Raw genomic sequence first — 21,647 nt, forward strand, 5'->3', positions numbered from 1 at the left:
ATTGGAGCAGAGTTTTGTAACACAGGAGTTACACAGACTACAGCTTCACAGCTTGGTTTTTTTTTTTTCCCCGCTTGCATTACTTCAGTTGAAGTGCTTCAAGCACATCACTGAAAATGTCAAGAGAACAAATCAATATCAAGAGGAGTGTTGTTGATGCACCACCGTATCACATGTGAAGAGAGGGACAGCACTCCTGTCTGCAGCAGTTTTGCTGGTATGAGTGTTACTCCCTGATGCTTGTCCCCTAGGGAAGAGAGATGTGTTGGGATTTTAGTTTTCAGCCAACCATCTTCACTCTAATTCAGCTCAAAGCTCAGAAACCATGACAAACCATCTCCAGCATGTGTCATAGCGGACAAACAAAGTGCTTGTTTAGAAAGGATGGGAGTAATTTTCACGTACTTGGATAAACCCTGGGTTGAAAATGACCATTTTTAGCTGATTCATTGCATTCACTACCTGCTGCCCCCGAAGACGTCTTGCCTGCAGTGAGGAAGGCAAAGGCTCTGTGCCCACAGCCAGCAGCTGCAGGTGGTGGGGAGGAGGGATGTGCATCCACCCGAGGAGGTGCAACCCAACCAGGCAGCTTCAGAAGGGCTGAGGTGCAGCAGCAGCAAATGGAAAGCTCTCTGCTGGACTTGGTGACAAAATAGTGTGAAGCAGCAATAAAAAAAATATCCAGTAAAAGTGAGTGAGTGGCTCGTACTTCTCAGTGCCATTGTGACAGACTCCCTGCAAATTCAGACCAGGGGCCCTGAGAGTGCTTTGTCACTGTGGTCCCCACCTCCTTGACACTTTGTAGGCACCCAGTTAAGTAATTAACCAACATAAACATCTTTCTCACAGGGGAGTCTGTCTCCAACAGAGAACTTTGCCATGTGACATGGTCTACCTTCGGTAACATAAGAGGGAGTTTTGACAAGTTACGGAAGATGAAGGGTTTTTTTCCCCCTTTTTTTAACATCCTGCTAGTTGCCATTGCTTAGCAATCTTCTGTTGCTTACCTCACATGTTAAGTCTGCCCATTTTTAATTTCTTCCTTGTTTTTCATGTTATAAACCTTTTTCACTTGCTTTCCAGGTTTTTTTTATGCTCCTTTGTAGATCTGCACGTTATCTTAGATTTTTCTGGACTAATATTGCCAAGTTACATGCAAAGCCTTGGAGTATGTTCATCATTACCTCTTCTCTGGATTTAATCTTGCCCACACCCTCGACACAATTATTCATGTGTTTCTTGGCTGGCAATAACGTACTTGGGATACAGATGCCTGATGACATCACTGAGATCTGGACAACAAGAAACTTCTCCAACCGAGTTGCCAAAGACCCACAGCAATCCCACACTGCCCATGCTATTTCTCGCAGGAAGGATGTGGGGTACCAGGCTGCTGGCCATGTCCTCCACCCAGCCCCAGCCTGCAGCGGCGGGGGCCAGGCTGCTGCAGGGGCCTCTGCCGTGTGGCACCATGAGCCAGAGGGCCAGCATGGGCAGAATCTCGAGGGCAGCAGGTGGCCACGGTCAGTGGTCCCATCACCTTGGAAATGCCCCACGCCATTTCTGCTGGCCATGCCGCAGCAGCCAAGCGACACCGTGGGGCTCAGCTGACCACCGGTGTCCACGTGTGACAGTACATCTCCTTCCTGCACCCCAAGGACGAGTATCCTCCCTGCTCGGGAGCACCAGTAGATTTTATGGAGTGCAGCTTTTCTAGCTGGTGTGCTTCAGATTTCATTGTCAGAGTGACATCAGCTGGGGAAAGCTGGTACTGGAACAGAACTTTCTTTTAAAGGAATTTCTTTCCACTCAAGAGCAAGTTCCCCCAGTGATGCACAGTACACCTCAGTTCTTCTGAAATCCAAAAATCCCAGGCAAATTGTAACTTTCCATAAACTGAAAGTAACCAATGACCTCCCTCTTCAAGAGCGTTACCCAAATTAATAGCAAATGAAGTTGTGAATTAATTATTCATTTTAACAGTAAATTCTTCATACATGGAAGGAGTAAGAGGGAACCAGAGCACAACAGTGCAGCCAGCCTCATTGAGGGACAGAGTGGAGCACAGTGGGGTTTTCTCTTTCAGTCACACAAATATGAAGCTTCAGCATCAGCTCTTGGGGGGCTGGAGGTAGCAATTTTCACGCTGAAGGGCTGGCTGCTTGATAGGTTTTTGGTCCTTCTGGTGTTAGCAATTTTATTTTAGCATTGTATTAAGACTATAGGCTTCTCATTAAAAGGCAAGGCAGTTGCAACAATATGTGATTCAACACATTTTTGTAATAAGTTCTACTTCTGGCTGGAATACACGTCACTATGCAAGAGCCTAATGTGTTTCATATGACCTGGCCATAAATCAGGACTACATTTTCTTCTCAAAGATATAAACAATTGCTGTAAAGTACCTTGGACAATTCTGGCATACACAGTTGAGCAGGAAATATATCAAGACTTTTTCTTTGGCAAGAAAGCATCATACTTTATTTCTGATTATGTGATAGGTGAGGTTGGAGAAACCCTTCTCAAAGAGGCAGATAGGTAAAGAAATCTTTGGAGACTCGGATCAGCACTGGAAAAGACGTCTTCTTATTGGGGCAGGAAACTAATGTTTATGGAATTTTTTCAGCCAAAAATCTCTATAGGTGCAGCTGAGCTCATCTCTTGGGAAAAGAAGCTGTATGAGCTCTTACTCGGTAATACCAGTGATGATCGTTACTCTCAAATCTATTATTGATTTGCAGAACCACCACAACCTTGACAGCAGGGCTTTTGATTAGGATTTTGTTTTAGTAACTAAAGTTTTGTAGTTCCAGCAAGTGACAGGCATTCTTTACTAAGGTAAGCCTTGCAAAGGGAAATTGCCCTTTTTTCATATAGAAAACTAATTGCCCTGAAGATCACAGGAAAAAACACTTCCTAGACACAAGATAATGTAAGAAACAATGGAAATATCCCATGAAAACCCGTCTGCACGCAGCATGTCTTTTGGAAGAGGGGAAAAAGCTGAGCTTCCCAGGAGAGCATCACTCCTGGACTTCTTTTGGCACCAGTGCCCTTTGCTGAAGAGACAGGTGCTGAGCTGGCACACTCCCTGGGACCACTGTCAGGAGAAAGGGATATTTTATACCTTTAGTTATTCCATTTCATTGAAGAGTTTCCAAGATGATATAAGGAAAGGGAAGGAGCAAAGTGCTTACCAGAATAAATAGCTTCAGTAATTCCCAAATTATTTATGAAAGTCAGATTGAGTTGGCTGGAAGTTTGCGAGTTTCTCTGCAGCAGACTCTGACCAAACTTCAGTTTTGCTGCTGGTTGAAAGAAATTTGTGATTGGTAGCTCAAACAATGGAAGACTGCAGGAAAAGTGTAGAGCATTACAGCGTGCTTCTCTCTAGCAAGAGCCCTTCTGTGATCACAAGTCCAAATACAGTTTAAAAAAAGTGAAATGCAGGATTCCTCCATCATGTAGAGGCTTCAGAATCAAAGTCTTTAAATCAGTCATTTAATATGGTTCATTGGAAAATGCTGTAATATAAGAATCTGTTGGAAGCTGTCTGCTCCCCAGGATCACAGCTCACTGGATGTATCTGTTAGCTGATATTGAAAGTAAGTCTGCATAGGATGCCCAAAGTTTAATTAGAGCAATTTTTTCAAACCCCTTGACTGAAACTCAATAATGAGAGAAAAAGTGTTTCTACATGTATGCTGCTGAAAATTAAAACCTGCCTTTATCTGTTTACTCTTCCTGGCCCAAGGAGATAATCAATGTTGGCTGCTTTGGTCAGCAGCTAGTGAAGATATAATCAAGAACTACCTTAACAGCTTTTGCTTTAGTAACAGAAGCTCTCTGAGCTACAGAGCCAACAGGAGACAATCCCTTGGCATACAGTGCCAGCAAGCAACAGCTACGGCATTCACGGTGTTTTTCTCACAGCTACTTCAGCTGAGTCAAGAGTTTCTTTGCTTCCCTACATTTTTATTTTTTAGTCATGGGTCTGTTTCCCTCACCTCTGGCTTACCTGCACCTTCTGCCATCATCAATGTCTACCTGCGTTTATATTCAGTCTATTAAATAACATGCCCAGCCTCACAGCTGATGTTTCTGAGCACCTTTGCACCTCTGAGGAGGTTTTCAGTTCTTCCCTCAGTTCGTTCTTTTCAGCCAAGTCTGTCTGAAAAACATAGAACCACTTATCTGTTTGCCATGGTGAAGTCCAAAGGCTGCAATACTATCCGACCAAGCAAAGCTAGGGGGACACTCCGACCCACCCCCATATGTATATATATTTATATAATTAGAAACTTGCACAGCACTTACACAGGCCGATATTATGTTTTATGCCAGTCCTGTGCAAAGCCCCTTTGATGACCCTGGCAGAGCATCCAGGCAAAGGCCGTCTGTCCTCTGCACCTGCCAGCCTGGTCCAGGCCTGCCTTCTGCTCTGGGGAAAAGCTCTCTCCTGTTTTTTTAACTGCTTCTCCTGCTCAGCAAAAGTCAGCCAGCGGCCAGTCTACAAAAGCATATTGTTGATTGTAAACAGGCTGAATTACACTTTATTTTCCTACCTGGGCACATTAATTCAAGCACCATCGCACTTACTCAGCTCTTCAGTTTCTCAAGGGTTGCAAACGTTTATTGTTTGTAACCCTTCAGCTGTAACTGGCCCGTGGGTTGGAAAGTTGGTAGAGCAGGAAAGACAGACACACCTCTTCTCCACAAAACCCCCTCTACTCGAGAAGTGTTCCCCAGCTGAATTTTTTCTCCCCTCATTCTTACAGAGCTCACTTTAGGCCTGGTGAATTATTCCCAAGGACAAGTTCAAGCTCCTGTTACAGCTTGTACCTCCTCGCAGGTACAGTTCATGTCATTTTATTAACTTATGGTTGCTCGCCAAACTGCTTCCCCATCAGTTTTGCCTCCCTCAGCTTTTTTTAGCGGGCAAGTCAGGAGACACTCAAGGTACATGGCAAGTTTTGCACTTCACCGACTGTCTCTGCCCTCCCTTCGCTGGTCTCAGTGGGGAAGCCAAAGCCTGGAGGTGGGTGTTACGGATTCCTGCACGGGGCCATTCCTGTGAAGCCCGATATGCTGGCATGCCTTGGGTGCCAGCGAGCATGCTTCATTCTGGAAATAACACAGCTTTGAGCTTCTGGAATAGAACATTGCTTTCATGGGGAAAACCCCAGTAATTAATACCTTTTCCATCCTAACCCTGAAGTTTAAAGAACTGCAGCCTGCAGTCTTTCCCCCTAATGTCATTAAATCTCATCTCTTGCATTCTCACCCTTCCAGACTAATTTTTCCTATGCACAGTTTGCAGATTTCACTGTTAAAATATTTTTTTAAACATACTGCTTTATCATTGTCTTTTGCAGCAGAACCTTTTTACAAACCCAGTTCCTATGAAGCAGTTCCTGTAGCCCTTGAAAATGAGAATATTCAAAAACCTAAGCTCACTGGGATGGGGGGGAAACATTTTTTCATCCCAAAATATCTTTCCCTAACTGTGAAGAATTTCAAATAAACAACAGATCTTGTAATTTCTATGAAATGTTTTAGTGCCATCCATGCTTGCTTCATTATAATTGATAAATATTACATATTCTTGTAATATATATAATTCATATAATTTGCTTTTTGTCTACTGAAATGGGGGTAACCTACTTTGACTACTGAATTCTGATAGGCAGCCCACACAGGACTAGAAATACGGCTCCTAAATCCTAGTTTCTTCCATTTAGGTTACAAGGCAGGTTGCAAAGGTAAGAGGAAGAAAAAGAAAAAAAAAAAGCTGTCCTAAAGATATCTATTATGAACAATGAGTCTTTTTGCTACTGAAGACTCCCAGCTCATTTAGATCATTAGCAGCAAATACTTGAAGCAATTCAATAACCAAATTAAACAATTCTGCAAGTTTTCACACTCAACAAATCTGTGCTAAACTAACCAACCATTTTTCCTGCTGTTTCTGAACAATCACTTCAACTCCAGCAACCTGAAAAAAGACTACAAACTGAATTTTTATTACTGTCTAGCGTCCAGTTGTTTCGTAAGTCAGGAACTGTTGGACAATTAAAAACAAATGCACTGTAGGTAGTTTTAGCTGTTTCTGGTGATGAGATCACTATTTCACATGAGTATTCCAGCTGTTTGCAATAAGAGTTATCTCTTCTTTTAAACAGATTTCATTTTTATTAAGTAATTACATAAGTAAGTTGCTTAAAATCAATAATTAAGTACCTTTGGATTCTTTCTTTCCCATCATAGCCAGTTACAGTGACACCACCTACAAAAAGAACTTACTTGGATGTGGTATGTGACAGACCACAACCAACCACAGAATCCTCTCTGCTTTTCCAGGTAAGTAAGATCCATTTCATGGGCTACATATGCATCTTCTGATACCACTGCCATTAGCACCACTTAGAATTGTTCTTTACTTGTGGAACTGGTCTTCTGGAAACCAAAATTAATTTAAGCAGACACTCAGTATTTGTTCCTTCTCCTCAGCATTTTTTAACCTTACTTTCAAATTATTAATGGCTGAGATGTCAATACTCAGAAATTACAAGGCGATAAAACTTCAGTTTGCTGACTACGTGCTGCGGGCTCCAATCCTGAAATGATGCAAAATGTAATTGAGCCATAATATGTCTGATGTTCCGCGTTCTGCATTACAACTCACAACACCAGTCAATCGTTCCTTCCTTTAATTATTAAGTAATCTTCTGTTTAGCATCATCTATATCAAAAATTACTTTTCCAAAGGAAAAAAATATTATACAGCATCAAACCAAACACATTGTAGAAGTCCTGCTATAGCTATATTAAAAAGCACAACCTTTAAGAATATGTACAACCTTAAACACACACACACACACCCCCACTCCACCCCGTCTAGTCAGCAAAAACATTTCCCACAAACCTGTGAGCAGTCCTTGTATCATGCTTCTTTGATTATCAGGCAACAGTATCCTATGTCAGCTTATTTTGCTCAAGATTGATAATTGCAAGTATTCCCTGTATCGTACCAATAAAAATTTAAGTCTGTGAACAGGAATCCCCAAACCAACACTAACATAAAGATATCAGTAACTATAAACACAAATAGAAGGTCCTCAATTAATAAGATACTGAACACTTTAAAAGGTGGCCAACAAATTACTGAAATGTTCTAAAAAATAATTTTAAGTTCGTTACACGTTGTTGCCAAGCTAAACACAAACATTTTGAAATCAAGTGTTCTGGTAGGTTTGAAGATGACAAAATATTTCAATCTTAAATTTGGCAGTCCAGATGGAGTAGTTCAGAGGTACCATGAGAATATTTTTATTGAAACACCATTTAAAAATAAGGTAGTAACAGTATAATCAGAACTTTATCTTTTTTACATAAGGACAGTACTAACAATTGAGTTAGCGGGCCACATGAGGTAAGTAGGGCTATTTGCAAGAATGACACAGTCCAAAGTCTACAGATCAACATGAACCCTTCCAACTTAAACACGGCTAAAAGCACAAACCTAACTCCTTTACAAGGCTCCATTTTGTCCTGCTACAGTTCCCAACATTATTTTTATCAAAGCACCGTTTTGAGATTTACAATTAAGACCTTAAAGAAAGCTGTTACAGTAATGAGGACTCTGAGTTCCAGTTTAAAAGTAGAAGCACATAGCCAAGTACCGAATCAAAGAAGATCCATCTTCAGAAGATCAGCCTGCCTTCTTCCTCTAACGAGCTTGTGATCTTAACAGTAATGAGAATAAAGCACATGTATTCATCTTTTAACTGGTTGCACCTGAATGGTATTACAAATGGCTTTCTGAAAAATTAAGAAGTCAACAGGAATTAGCTGTATAACATTTTTATTTTACCATATTGACATTTTATGCACAAATATTTTATCAGAGTAAAAATAGAAAATAATTGTTTCATGTAAAATTACCAAAAAAATGCAAAACACAAAAGAAATACATAATTAGCAGAGTATAAGTGTCTTTATTTAAAGAGTAAAAAGTATGCAAAAAACCTTCCATTTTACAAAAAATTGGGAATATTCTTTCTATGTTCTCCTTCTGGCAGCAACAGAACAACCTTTGACAATATATTCTACATCTTTTATTTTACTGAAGACATCAAATTAGTCACAGATTTCTCCCTCAACTACAGAGAATGTGACAGCGATTTTACACCATCTGAAAGATTCCTTCTTTACTAATTAGAACGTGGTGGAAAAGCAGCAGATCCCACAACAAAGAACCTGAAGGACTATCATACCTACTGAAAAGCTGCAAAATAATAATTGGATGTATTTACAAAGAAACTGTGATATCAGAAGTTTCCCCTAGAGGGCTTGTTACGTAACAAGGATATTCAGGAGAATAAAGTATTGATACTACGTTCCCATTTTGCTGTTACTTTATCCTCCCACAGTCCAGTTTGATCTAGGGAGCTGGTATTTTAAAATTCTCTTCTTATACTGTATTTGAACTAAAAAGGCCTCTTATGAACCCTGCTAAATAGAACTAATGACTTGTAATGGACTTCCATTTAGCAATGGAGCAGCGTTATATACACCGTTGCTGCCACCAAACTACCAGCTTATTCCTAGCAAACAAACCTGCATCTTATTTGCATAAGTCATCTCAAAACACTTGCCAACTGGTGGAATCTGACTACTGTAACAGTAATAAAAGGATTGATGGTTAACCTCCCATGACAGAGCATTTACATATCTTACTCAGGACTTCAGACTTTTTTTATAAAACAAAACCAGCATGCTCAGTAGACTGTGTGCTTTAAGAACTCAAGAATGAAAACAATATTAAGAGTTACTGCAAGAATCTGGCAAAAAAAAAAAACAACTTTCAATTGTTGTGATGAAAAAAAATAGGCTAGAACTACATGCAGGATTTCTAGTTAAGCAAAAGCTATCTGCAGATGAACATCCACCTATAAACAAAAAGCTTTGTCCTCAATGCATCTTTAAAGTATACATGTCTTCTGTGTTCTTTGCCTTCTGCCTGCAAGTACGACTGTTCCTTTTCAGCTCAAGAGCAACAGCCCAGTGGTCTTGCTCCTCAATATAAACGCATCTTACATTTAGAACCTCACTGTACAAACACTTTTAAGATTTAAAGTAATTTGATCCCTCAAAGAATTAAAGGGTTTCCCTTATACATTTGCATTTTAATTCTTAAATGCTACTAGAAGGGGTTTCACTTACAAAGTTAGAAAATATGTATGGTGACATAATGTTTATATTGTTTAATAACATGTAGGGGCAAAAGCAAACCCAAAATCACACCATTTTCAGCCATCAAAAAAAATTAATCTAACAGGCATCATTACAGAAGCTCAAAAGTTGCAGCCTGTACTTTACTTGCACGTATAAGTTTGCATGAAGTACTCTCCATAGCTCAGAATTCAGGATACATTCCAACTACTTCAATTCATCATCCACACTTCAAATTGCATCCAGCTCTGGAGCATGCATTTGGCTTACGAAGCTTCAAAAACATCACCTGACGTTCAGAAGGAAATTAATTTTAAATAAAAAATACATATTTGTATTTTAATACATGTCAGACTGTACAATAATTTGGAAATCAAACTTCAGTCCACTGTAAAACTATTTTCAACTTGCATTTTGTTTCTAAACAGGGACTACCGACTGTGATTAATTTAAAGTCTTCAGTTACTAAGGTCGACTACTGTGCAGGTATAAGCACCTTGTGCAGAACGGAGCATTAAAAACTCCCACCAAAACAAACTACTCTTTGGGTGAGGGATATTTTTTCAAGTTTTCGAATCATCTTATGGGGGGGTGGTAATGGGGGGGGGCGGGAGAAGTTTGTCTTTGCTTTTTGCTAAATGGCTAGCGTTAACAATGTCTTTCAAAACAGATAAGTACTTGCCCTCATATGCATATTATCTACATATTATAATGAAATACTCATAATTGGCTTTTCACCTAAGACAGATCTAAACCTGGATCTCCTTCTTCAGCACTGATCTTCAGTTCAGTCTAGCCTTTATTTCCTTTGCTTATAAACCCAGAAGCTATTTTAAGAACCTGATGCTTTGTAATGTTTAATGTGTCTCTCAGCTCTGCTTGATTAAATGAGAATAATGAACATGTTCAACTTTGAAAGAATCAAATGCCGATTTGGTAGTTCAGCAGAGAAGACTGGGAAGGACTGAGTTCAGACAACTGATCAGCCTGCTTGCTGTAGGTACCTCATTAAAAAGCGCTGCAAAAATTACTTTGTACAGCTGCAGATACAGTGTGCTGACCAGTTCCACCTTTCTCACCAATTTCAGATTGCATACCATAAAGGCCCTGACTCAAAGCTGCAGAACTTGTGGTGATCCCTTAACTTATATTGAAATATATGCTGTTAAAAGATCAAAATGTATGCAAGTCCCAGTTCTTTATAGAAAATCATGCTTTATATTGTACTGTCAAGAAACAAAAGAAGTTTCCAATTGTGATAAAGGTTAAGAGCAGCAGCTGCTCTGGTTATAGAGGAAAGGCCTCAGGTTCCCACTTTCAGGTCCTAGTGCTTAATTATCTTTCTCTGTTTGCAGGGATGCTGTAGCTAGTGCTACTGCTGTAACTGGCTGTGCAATGCCATGGAGTTGCATCTTGGCTAGTTTCTTCTGCTCACATTCTGTGACCAACCGATTCAGCTCTGCTGCGCTGTATCCAATGAGAGTTTTCAAGTCGCAGACAAATTTGTACACAAACCTCTTGCCTTGCACTTTGCAGATCATGTCTCCATCATAGTAATACCTGCAGAAAGTAAAAAAAAAAAAGTAAATTTTCAGCATCTGTAGTTTCCACATGCATTGGTTCTTAAGGTCAGTCAGAGGCCACAATATTAATCTTTTTCTCATCAAGATTCTCATATAATTTCATATACCAAGCTACTGTTTAGCTATTTGCTTGTATGAGAAAAGGAAGAGGGCTGAAAACTGTCCCTGCACCTTGATATGTTAAGGAGAAACAAAACACAGTATTTATTTTATAGGCAGTCAGAAGCACCAGTTCAGAAATGAAGGTCTCCGAGAAGTTTAAAAAAAACATCTTGGGAGGAGGAATAAGCAAAAAAAAATGCTTTGCTTTAATAAGAAAATGCTGCCTGTCCCCCCACCATTGTTGTCTTTCTCTTTCTGTACTTGTCTCTGCTTTTCTGAGGAAAAAAAACTCACATTGGAAGCAGTTTGAAAATTAGCACTGCAGCTTCCCTGATGTTAAAGCAGTCATTCTCTCAGTGTTGTTTTCAAAGATAGAAGTAACACTACAAAAGATGTTTGGGGTTTTTTTTGGTTTGGTTGGTTTTGTTTGTTTTTTTTTATAGTTCATATCCTGGCAAAACTACATATGTTGCCTTTATTTACATCTAAAAGTGACTTCTCTAACTATGAATACTTTTTACTTTGTGTCACAAAAGAATTGTCAAACTGGGCAGAAACGCAGTAAAGATAACAAAGTCTGTATGACCCACTGTGCTCCAGAGACATTACAAAACTTTAGGTGATAGCAGTAAAACAGAAGTTAGAATTTTACACTTCTGTTGCTGTTCCGGTCTCACTGCAGGCATTAATAGAACATGTCACATTTCTCATTAAAAAAAACCTAAGTGGCTGGGACATAACTTAGACTTAATGAGCTTAACAAGCTTGTGATAAATTTGGAAAAAAAAAAAAATCAAACCCAAAACTAACAACAACAACAAAACAAAAGAAATCACACAATTTCCTCAAAATCATTACCCAAATGCAGTGCAAATTAGTCCAGCTTTCTTGACTGCCTAAAACTTGGTGCTCTGAGTCACATGCTTGTAAAGCAAAAATAATTCTCATTCACCAGCAAAATTAGTAAATAAAAAGACTAACTTCTGTCTCCCTGCTCTAGTGTAAAAGAGGTAAGTTACTAAGAATCCAACCAAATTTCTTCAGGCACCTCAGATTCTGAAAAAAAAAAAAAAAGAAAAAAAAAAAAACAAAACAGAACAAAAAAAACCCACCAAAACCAAACCAACCAACCAAAAAAACCACACACCTTTAAATTTCTTACTTTTGAGGGTCAGGATCTAAGCAACAAGACCAAAGCAAAGATAGGATGAGGAACAGACTATGCAGAAAAAATGTTGGCAAGACTGCTGGTTACTGATATCATACAGGAAGCCACAGAGGCCTGTTACGGAGCGCAGGAACTGTCAAAATAGCTTGCTGCTGCTCTGCGGGTAAAGCAAGTTTGGTCCATTTGCCAAATCTCTCCTTTACCTTTCTCCTGAATGACATAGTTATACAAAAGCCTCCTCTTCAGTCCTCCTCCTCACTCCACACCTGCACCTCCCTCACTTTATGTTTTCTTCTCCACATCATTACACTTGTTCCTTAACTGCTACTCTGCTCCCACTCAGCACTTCACACCAGCCCCATCCTCCAAGGCATCTTCTTGGCACCAGCTGAAGGTTCTGTTGTTGTATGGTGTCCATCACATTCAGCCTCCTAGTGAGGCAGTGAGGTTTAGTTAGAACAGGTTGGATGAACTCCATAACCTAGAGATGATAATTTATGTTCAGCTTTGAAGTACAGTCTTGCTGTGCTGGGCAGAATTGGAGATGGGCGAGTGATACCCTGGTGTATCCCTCACACGTGAAATAATACAGTAGGGTTTAGAGTGTGGGAACCCTGGGCAGGCATTCATGTTAAATGTGACAGGGTCTTGGACATAGAGAAACTGGGGAACTGGCAGCTGCACCAGCTGACCTGGGTCAATACAAAGCATCTGCAGAAAGCCAAAGTTTGTAAAATTTGGCTGTGTCATATGTCAAGTGCCATCAGCCAATTTTTAATTTTAAGTTTTTAACTCTGTACAAGCACTTACATTTATTGTACAATCCTGTACAATGTCTGTCTCAAAATAATGCTGTAGAAAAATATTTACAAAACTGAATAAACTTAAATTATTTAGTCCACATTACCAATATAACCAGAAAGCAAAAGGATCACAAGAAACTAGTCTGCATTTACACAACAGCCCAAACCATACAAGACTCCCACATCTCATGCTAGAAACACTACAGTTAAAATTGAAGCAGTGCGGCGAGAGGATTTTTTCAATATTATGTTGAATGCATTTCTGATTACAGCATTTGCTTATTCAAAAAATATAGAAAGCTAAAAATAAATAAAAATACCCAGGCGAGTGCACAAAGCCTTGGTTACTGAAATGTTCTGCCTTAGTTACTGGAATGTTCTAAGTCACATGAAAATTTTGTTTTAGAATAATACAAGGGATGAATTATTTTTCTTCAACTCTCACTTCCCGACTGCACAACTAAACAGATGTTGATTTTAGAAAATTTACCAAGGTGTATGTAACAAAAAAACCCTGCTCTGCCACTTTTCACCCTGTCCTAGCTTATATACTGACTGGTTTTCGTACAGCTGGACAGAAGAGCTAGCACATTTCTCAGTAACATCAACATAATTTTCTGTATTAATCAATAGTTGACATGGGGATTTCAGTACATTAGTAAACAAAACATAGTACCATTTAATAAAACTTTAGCTTGGCAACAGTGTTTATCATGGGAGTAGCAAGACGCATTAAACATCCCTTCAGACATTCAAGTGTTAGAAAACATGTCAATATTGATGCAGCTGCCAAAATGGCAACATTGAGGAATGTGATTTCTGTAATTCTGTGACTAAAATATAAATGCAAAACTTCTCTAATAGTGATTTATGCAAATTACTGTGCAGACATCTGTTTAATATCCCAGTGATAAGAACATTATTCTAAAGTTCTTCAGCTGGCTTTGAGATCTTCTGCAGACTTTATTAACAAAACCCAAAACACATTAGCATCACCATTTACATGATTTTTTATGTTCCAGAAAGTTTTCACATGTACCTTCCGCACACAAACGCAGATTCACAGGTTGAAAATGCGGGAATGGTATTGCAACAATACAGGCTGGGGAGCAGCTCTACTGGGAAGGCCCTGCTTTGGGCAGGAGGTCGGACCAGAGACCTCCTGAGGCCCTTCCCTCCCAAAGAATTCTGTGATCCTACAAAATGAATAGTATTCTAATTCAATATATAAATAATGGAAGAACAGCCACACAAGACCACACTAAAGATCTATCTAGAACAGGATACAGGCTCCAACAGATCAAAAGAGGATGCCTAAACAAAAAGCATGAAAGTAAGCATGTATCAATGCTCTTCCTTGCTTTCAGTGATCTGGGGCTCAGGAACTTCTAGAAGTTGTGCCTTTCCATACCTAACATCCTTCAAAATATTTCTTTTTCATTAATTTGTTCACTTTCCTCTCAAACTCATAAAATAATTCCGGCATCCACAATACTGTGCCTAAAGAAATTACAAGACAAACGAAAAGGTATAGTTAAGTTGTTTATCTGGTGCCTGCCAGTTTCTTCTTTCTTTACCATCATTTCTCATAGAGGTATTTTTAAATAGAAGAATTTTAATAGAAAAGGTAATTTTAAAAAAAAAAAGAATGGTAGATGAGTTTACTTGCTTTTTTAAAAAAATAGTGCAGTGAAAAGTGGAAATGCTGAGAAGTAAATCTCAGACTTCAACCAATATACAACTTTACTCACATAAAAGAGCTTCTAAAACTGCTTAAAAAATTTGCAGGATTAGGCAATAAATACCTTTCTTGAAAACTAATCAAGAGAAGTAGATTTAACCATATCAGAATCAGAAGTTAGAAGTTAAATCTTAATGACTTCAGAGAACTTGCACAAATCTTCAGAGGCCAAAATAATCAGGGGAAAAAGTCTAACATTCAGCTACTTGCATTCTTCCCACTCCTCAAACACATCACCTACAATGATTCAATAATACAAGTCCCTCTTACCAATATCAAACTACAAAATCATGATGGAATGAGGACAGCCTGAAACACTTCCATTTCTTGTTGATAAAAGCTCACTATGTTGGAATCACAACTGCTGAAACATACCTGTCAACTGTATTTTTCAATTTAACACCCCTAATATAGCTGCAAGTCTTGTGTTAGGATAGTTAAAAATAAGGTAGCCAAGTGGAAGCAAATCGCTTAATACCTGATCAGTTCCTAAAGTTCCTTACCTTAAAGCCCGACTAAGCTTCTCATAGTTCATCGTGGGCTTGTTTTTGCGCTGTCCCCATTTTTGTGCAACCAGTTCAGGTTGATTCAATTTAAACTCTCCTTCATCACCAACCCAAGAAATACAGTCCCGAGCATCTTTGTCAGTGAGAAGTTCTAATAAAAACTGCCACAACTGGATCTGGCCATTGTTTCCTGTTGAAATAGGAATAATAAGTTCCGTTTAATTAATTTAATTTGTCCTTTTTATGTTCCACTGATAGCTAAAAATTTTCAACCAACATATTAAAGCAGACCAACATAGAATATACGATGGAAGGAAAACTTGCACTTAATTTCTTCTAATTATTCTTTTGTAAAAATTTTCCTACAAAGTCATCAGTATTAATCTATTAAAAAAGAAACTGATACAGGAAAAAAAAAATCCAGATTTCTCATTAATCTTTCCCTAGAACTTCAGAAAAAAACCTAAACACAATATTACATATAGTCATTTAGACACACATCTATCCCTAAAATATAACAGATTTAGCAAGAGCTGTTTATTCCTCTTCAAGCACAAACACACATGCACACACACATATACCTATGTAATGGAAATTGTGTGGGTTTTTTTTAAATTTAGTCTCAAATTTCAACATTAAATATTAGAAATACTCCCCCTAAACTTCAGTTTATGTCAACATAATGTCTTGCATGTACAGTCATTAAGATTTCTTTTTAATTCAAGCATCTGCAGTTAAATTCCCAACTTCTCAATGATATACAGATAACAGACTTAATGCCTACAGGGAAAAACACCAGAGTATTCCTCACTGATGTCAGCCGATACAATCTTGGCCTAAGAATCCTGAATGACATCATAATAGATGGGGGGAAGGAAAGGATTTAGCATAAAAATTCACAACAGTGGAGAGAACCAAAGCAAATATGACAGAAAAAAAAAAAGATTAAGATATTAAGGAGACTTAATAATCAAAGAGTACGTATGAATAACTAATTCAAAAATTGCATATTTAATGTGCAGCTTTTGAGAAGGTGCATTCATTTAACAAAATAAGAAACCTAAAACTCAATTAATTGTAAAATCAACAAATTGAGGGGTGGGGGTGAGGGAGGAGAAATACAAGTAGAGCAAGTAGTAAGTAGCCAGGCTAGGATTCTACAACATACAATAAAAGTTTATTTTCTCTTTCTGTAAATGGAAAGAAGTTAAAAGCTTGAGTAAATGCTGTGCAGTGGTTTAAGAGGACAGACTGTTAAGTGATAGAAGAAACAATTTTATGCACTATTTACTGCAGGACTCAAAAGCTGCAGTACCACGCTAACACAGCACCTATCTGAGCTAACGAACCTGCCAGCTCTACATGTGCTTGTGATATATTTTGTAGCTGCAGTCCCCTTCACACCACATGGACTTCTACGAACTTCACATTTAGAGTGACAAAGATGTGTTCTACAAAACTGTAATTCAAATTAATGAGTAAGTGGTTACCGCATTCGCATTTTAAAATAGCGCAGACAATACCTGTTCTGTTCCCAGGGGAACTTCTATCTTCCCCAGCGATCCTTGGAGCTCTCTGTACTTTAGCTGCCTTTGCGCTGCTGTTTATTACTTTAATGGTGGTTGGGGTAGCAGGCTGTACAGATGCTGGAATAATCTGCACAGCTGTAAAGCACAGAACATTGCAGAACATAAATTATAAATTGCTGGCACAGAAATAGGCATATATTATTTATTACCTGTATTATCATAACATCTAGGAACCAAGTTTTTTCCTTTGCTAAAAAGACACACCGTGTATTTACACACACAATGCTAAGAATAATTTAAAGATTTTTCAACTCTTTCAGTGGAAATTATGGTTTCAGACTTGTAGCAGTAATGCCACATTACAGATAAAACATCAGCTTTAGTTTACTGTCATGTATATTACATGCTCCCATAAAAGCATTTTTTCATCTTTACACTGTTCCCTTATGATCTACCCTAATGCACTTTTGTCTACAGTCACTGTACAACCCTCCACATCTGCTGTTCAAACAGCAACTAAAAACCCTTCTATTGCAATGCTATAAGAAAATGCAAATGATTCATTCTAGGTGACTTTAACTAGACACAAACCCAGGATGTAATACACAGTCTATTTAACATATCAGCTGCTTACAAATCTTCTGAAAATTGACTCATTTTAATAATTTATGCTGCCGCTTCAGCTGGAAGAATGAGTTTTAAATAACTGAAAAGTTACTTTAATGTATTTTTTCTAGTATTGGTTTCAAAGCAAGTCCTCTCTTCCACACTCCCTTTCAGTTTTTTGGAAACATTTTCTTTTGAAATCATAACATTTTAATATATCCATTCATTAATGTAATATATAACTCAAAAAACCAGAACAATTCAAGACCTCCAATATCTATCCTACACAGCTTATTTAAAGAGAGTGGAAAACCTACCAGCCAAAATAAAAGTCAGAAACTTTCATAGTTCAGGTCATACAACACCTTTCAGTCAATAACAAAATATTGAAAAACTCAATGTTTTGTTTTCAAGTTTAAAATATGCCCTGCTCCCGTCACCAAGGAAAACTACTCTCTTGAGTGATTTTCTAAATGTTGTACTATTACAGTGCAGAACCAAAGTACAGTGCTAAACCCGCAAACAGTTAACTGTATGAATTAACTGCTGGCAGAAGTACTTACGCTGATCAATGGTAACAGTTGCTATTTCTCCAGAGTGTTCTTGGCTAGCCAATACATCTGCAAATTAGAAAAAACCCAGTAAATTTTTATTTAACCCATAAATTCCAACTCACCTGAAGATCAAAAATTTTTATATTTCATAGTGGAAAAGTGTCAGAATTTGGTATCACTTTGCAAAAGACCGAGACATGCATAGCTCATGGTCTTATGAGTAGAGATGTTTAAAGTTTATAATTTGATTTTTAGAAATAAGGATGTACATGGTGAATTTCAAAGAATCTTATGCATTCTCCGTCCTTTAGCTATATCACATAAATGAAGATGGAAATAGTTTCTAGTCTGCCAAGTTACATCCAAGCATGATAAATCTGAAACACACATATATATTATTGTATTATGCACATACAATGTATCACTTATCAGTTGTGTTGTGTACCACCTAAGGGTTTCATTGCTTATGTTTAATAATCTTCATTTCTATATGACACAGAGATGCACATTAAATAACTCCAAATCAATGTTTAGTTATAAAACTATCAAATCCAGGAGATGCACAAATTAAGAACCTTTATTAAAAACAAAGGAGGAATCATCAGTCAGTAATTCCTAATAGTTATGAAGTTCAATATAAGACAGGCAGACAGTGTTTAGTATGCAAACATGTTTCATAACAGCAGACATTCTCACTAATATCTCCTGTTATCTTGTACAGATGCCCTCATTTTTACTGCCAATATTGAAGTAGAAGAAAAACAACTGTTCACAATTGGTTTCATCTTTAAAGAAAGAAAAAAAGAGAAGGGTGAAAAGGGAATAAGTAAAATCAGTTACAGAAAAAAACTCCCTTACATTTTCGGAGAAGCTCTAAATGGCTCCAGAGAATTTCTCCCCGTGGGACGCGCTGGAAGAAGTCTTCTTGACTGAGGCTGCAGAGTTCTCGTCCAGGAATGCTGAGTGCATTGAGGTCAATGTCAGTCATGCTGAACTCCTTCATCACCCACACCACCCAGTGGAGCACCTGGTCTGTCGACCACTGTACTGGGTCTGGGAAAAAGAGATGAAACTGCAAATCGTCTCATAATATGCTGCAGGGTTCCTCCTCAATTATATAACTTCCATGAAGGTAAATACGTAACATAAAGCACCACAGTTACCTTGACCAAATCTGACTGGGCGCAAAGCTGACCCCTCTTAAAATGCTGATAGCATAGTGTGGCTTGGTGGGCAGGTGGAGAGGGCAAAAAAGGGATTTTCCTTTATCAAAAGCTTTTACATCAGAACTATGCCTGACATTTCTCAAACACAGAACATAATTATTTCTCTTTTTCCAAGGTCTTCATTTTCAAAAAAAATATATTGATCAGCATGTGATTATGTCGAAATACCATATTCTAAACTCATTCACGTAATCAGAGTTTCTAAAGTATTAAAAATGACCATTGTACTGGGTTTGGCTGGGATGAAGTTAATTTTTTTCACAGAAGCCTGTATAGGGCTGCATTCTAGGTTAGTGACCAAAGCAATGCTGGTAACACAAGGAGATCTTTTAGCTACTGCTGAGCAGTATTTGCACAGTCAAGATGTGACTGGCTAAAGCCCTAGGGGTGGAACAGGACCTGTCAAACCCCTGCAACGGAAGAAGGCTCAGAGAAGATGACCAAGGGTGAAGTGCCCATGCAGCTCAAAGAATAATGCAAAGAAGCTGACTTTATCTCAACAAAAAGGAGACTGGAAGGTGGCCTTTTAGATAAACAGCTATCAACAGCCAAGCAGATCAACTGGTGGTATAAATGTCTCCTTGAGCCAGCCAGATCATGAATATGTGGCTCAGCCCAATACAAGAGTACACAAACTAGACAGCTAGCAAAAGAATTTTGAAGACAGCAATGAGCTTGAGCTGGTTTCAACCCATGTATTCCTTCCTGGTGACTGGGGACACCCAGCATTGCGATGGTGAGCATATTATAGAGACCAGTAACAGGAATCACATTGGTATTGTGACTGAGCAGTGTACTGTAACTGCTATATTTTCCTAAGTGTAACTTGCCATTGTCCTGTGTTTTTAGAATAATTTGTATCATGCTGCTAAATCAGAAATTCCATGCAACATCAACTATCTTAAAGTAAATCTAGTATTACACATTACACCCTCTATGTATGGAATATCTAAAAGAATCTGGTCAGAGTATTGGACTGACACAAGGTCTTCTCCGTTTCTTGCTTGGCCACTCCACAAGTGAAGAGGCTGGGGGTACACAAGAAACTGGGAGAGGACACAGCCAGGACAGCTGACCCAAACTGACCAAAGGGATATTCCATGCCATATGACAGCAGCACCACCACCACCACCAAGGGTCAGTTTTTTCCAAAGTAGCCCTTGCATGGATCAGCCCACCACACATGTGGGCTAATAAACATGTACCATAAATCAAAATATAAAACAGTAAGTGGAAAATATACCACATCTAGAAAGACCATATTAAATAAACCATTAAATGAAGATTGGATGGAACCAGTGCATGCCTGTATTTGAATTAAACAAGCCACACCATCAAGTTTGGGGATGCCTGTTTGGCACTTCAACAGAATTCAACATGCACATCATTTACATGCCAGTGCCAAACGCAGAATAGTATAGACAACTCACAGAGCAGAGGAATATATAGAAGTGGTAATAAATTATCAATTCAAGATATGGGCAACACACGACTTGTTGACTCAAGACATTTTAACATAAGAAGTCTGTTGGTTCAAGCAGTACTCGTATGAACAAGCTAGAAAGAGGATGGGTAAGGTAAGCACCATCTCCAAAACTTTGTTGATGTTGTGTGCAATACATTAAAGCATGTCAACAAGTAAGAACTCAAAATGGAAACTAAAGCAGAGAGATTTACTTTCACTGTCTCAAAGGCAAAAAACAAGAGCAGAACTAATATCAATTTTTAAATTACATACCCCAAACAGATGTCACTTCACAGGTTTTTATTTTAAGAATTAAAGAAAATAAGTTTCCTAAGCATATAAACATATGTAGGAGCTACAAATTCCATTTTGCTTAATAAAGGACAGTAATGTTGCATCATTTTTCACTGATGCAACCTAAAACCATGCAAAGTAATACTTTGGAAAAGCTGTATCAAAAGGGTTTTGGTCTTCAAAATGTTATCAGCAGTGAATTTTCATCAAGAAGCTGCTAACTTGTTCTCATTGACAGAACATAATCTGCAAGTAACACAAATCATTACTTTCTCTAACCTGTTCCATTGTTTCCAAGTTTCCTGCTGCTCCCTTTTCTGGCTTTATTTCTCGTATCAATTAATAATTTCCTTCTTCCTAGGGACCTTTGCAATGGTACCAAAGCTTTGGATTCTATTACCAGAAATACCTTTAACAGCTAAAAATTTGTAAAGTCTAGTAAAATCCACCAAAACATAGTAACACCAATGGAAAGCCACAACATTTTGAAGACCTGCTAAAAGCTAATTTTCCATTTGCAGCACAACAGAGAATCCTGCAAGGATGAAGATACTGAACCACTACCTTTAAAACCCAGTTTCAGTTCAATCCTGAGCAAGTATTCAGAGATGCTTTTTCTATGCTAACATTAAACTAGCAGCTTGCTAAAGTAACAACATAATTCAAGAGAGATGATCATCTACCAAAATACTTATATTCAGTTCTGAATCATCTTTTTCCAGCATGTTGAAGTCAAGTATGGCTTTCCATGCCAAATCTGATTTAACGCTGTACTCTGCATCCTACAACTCACAGTTTCAGTATCTTTAGAGAAAACCCCCACCAAGTACTGAGTT

The 21,647-nt window shown here is 38.3% G+C and overlaps 1 protein-coding gene and 1 long non-coding RNA gene across 4 annotated transcripts in view; both read right to left on the minus strand.

Moving 5' to 3' along the window:
* Window positions 1-1,190: 1,190 nt before the first annotated feature.
* On the minus strand, window positions 1,191-5,858 carry LOC121083022. Its single transcript, XR_005826218.1, has 3 exons — window positions 4,019-5,858; window positions 3,198-3,308; window positions 1,191-3,100 (listed from the first exon to the last, which is right to left on the minus strand). It is a non-coding gene; the product is annotated as an uncharacterized LOC121083022 (long non-coding RNA).
* Window positions 5,859-7,977: 2,119 nt separating this feature from the next.
* GABPA (GA binding protein transcription factor subunit alpha) overlaps window positions 7,978-21,647 on the minus strand; it is a 28,423-nt gene continuing 14,753 nt past the window's right edge. For 2 of the 3 annotated variants that reach the window (XM_040582856.1, XM_040582857.1), the window contains exons 6-10: window positions 18,685-18,879; window positions 17,836-17,892; window positions 16,661-16,801; window positions 15,135-15,327; window positions 7,978-10,794 (exon numbers count right to left, since the gene is read on the minus strand). In XM_040582856.1, coding sequence (XP_040438790.1) covers window positions 10,566-10,794; window positions 15,135-15,327; window positions 16,661-16,801; window positions 17,836-17,892; window positions 18,685-18,879 — 815 coding nt within the window. In that variant the 3' untranslated portion in view covers window positions 7,978-10,565. Of the gene's footprint in view, window positions 10,795-13,929; window positions 14,087-15,134; window positions 15,328-16,660; window positions 16,802-17,835; window positions 17,893-18,684; window positions 18,880-21,647 lie in introns of all 3 variants that reach the window. The other variant, XM_040582858.1, reaches the window with a different exon arrangement.

Source organism: Falco naumanni, chromosome 2, assembly GCF_017639655.2.
Source record: "Falco naumanni isolate bFalNau1 chromosome 2, bFalNau1.pat, whole genome shotgun sequence".
Taxonomy (NCBI): Eukaryota; Metazoa; Chordata; class Aves; order Falconiformes; family Falconidae; genus Falco; species Falco naumanni.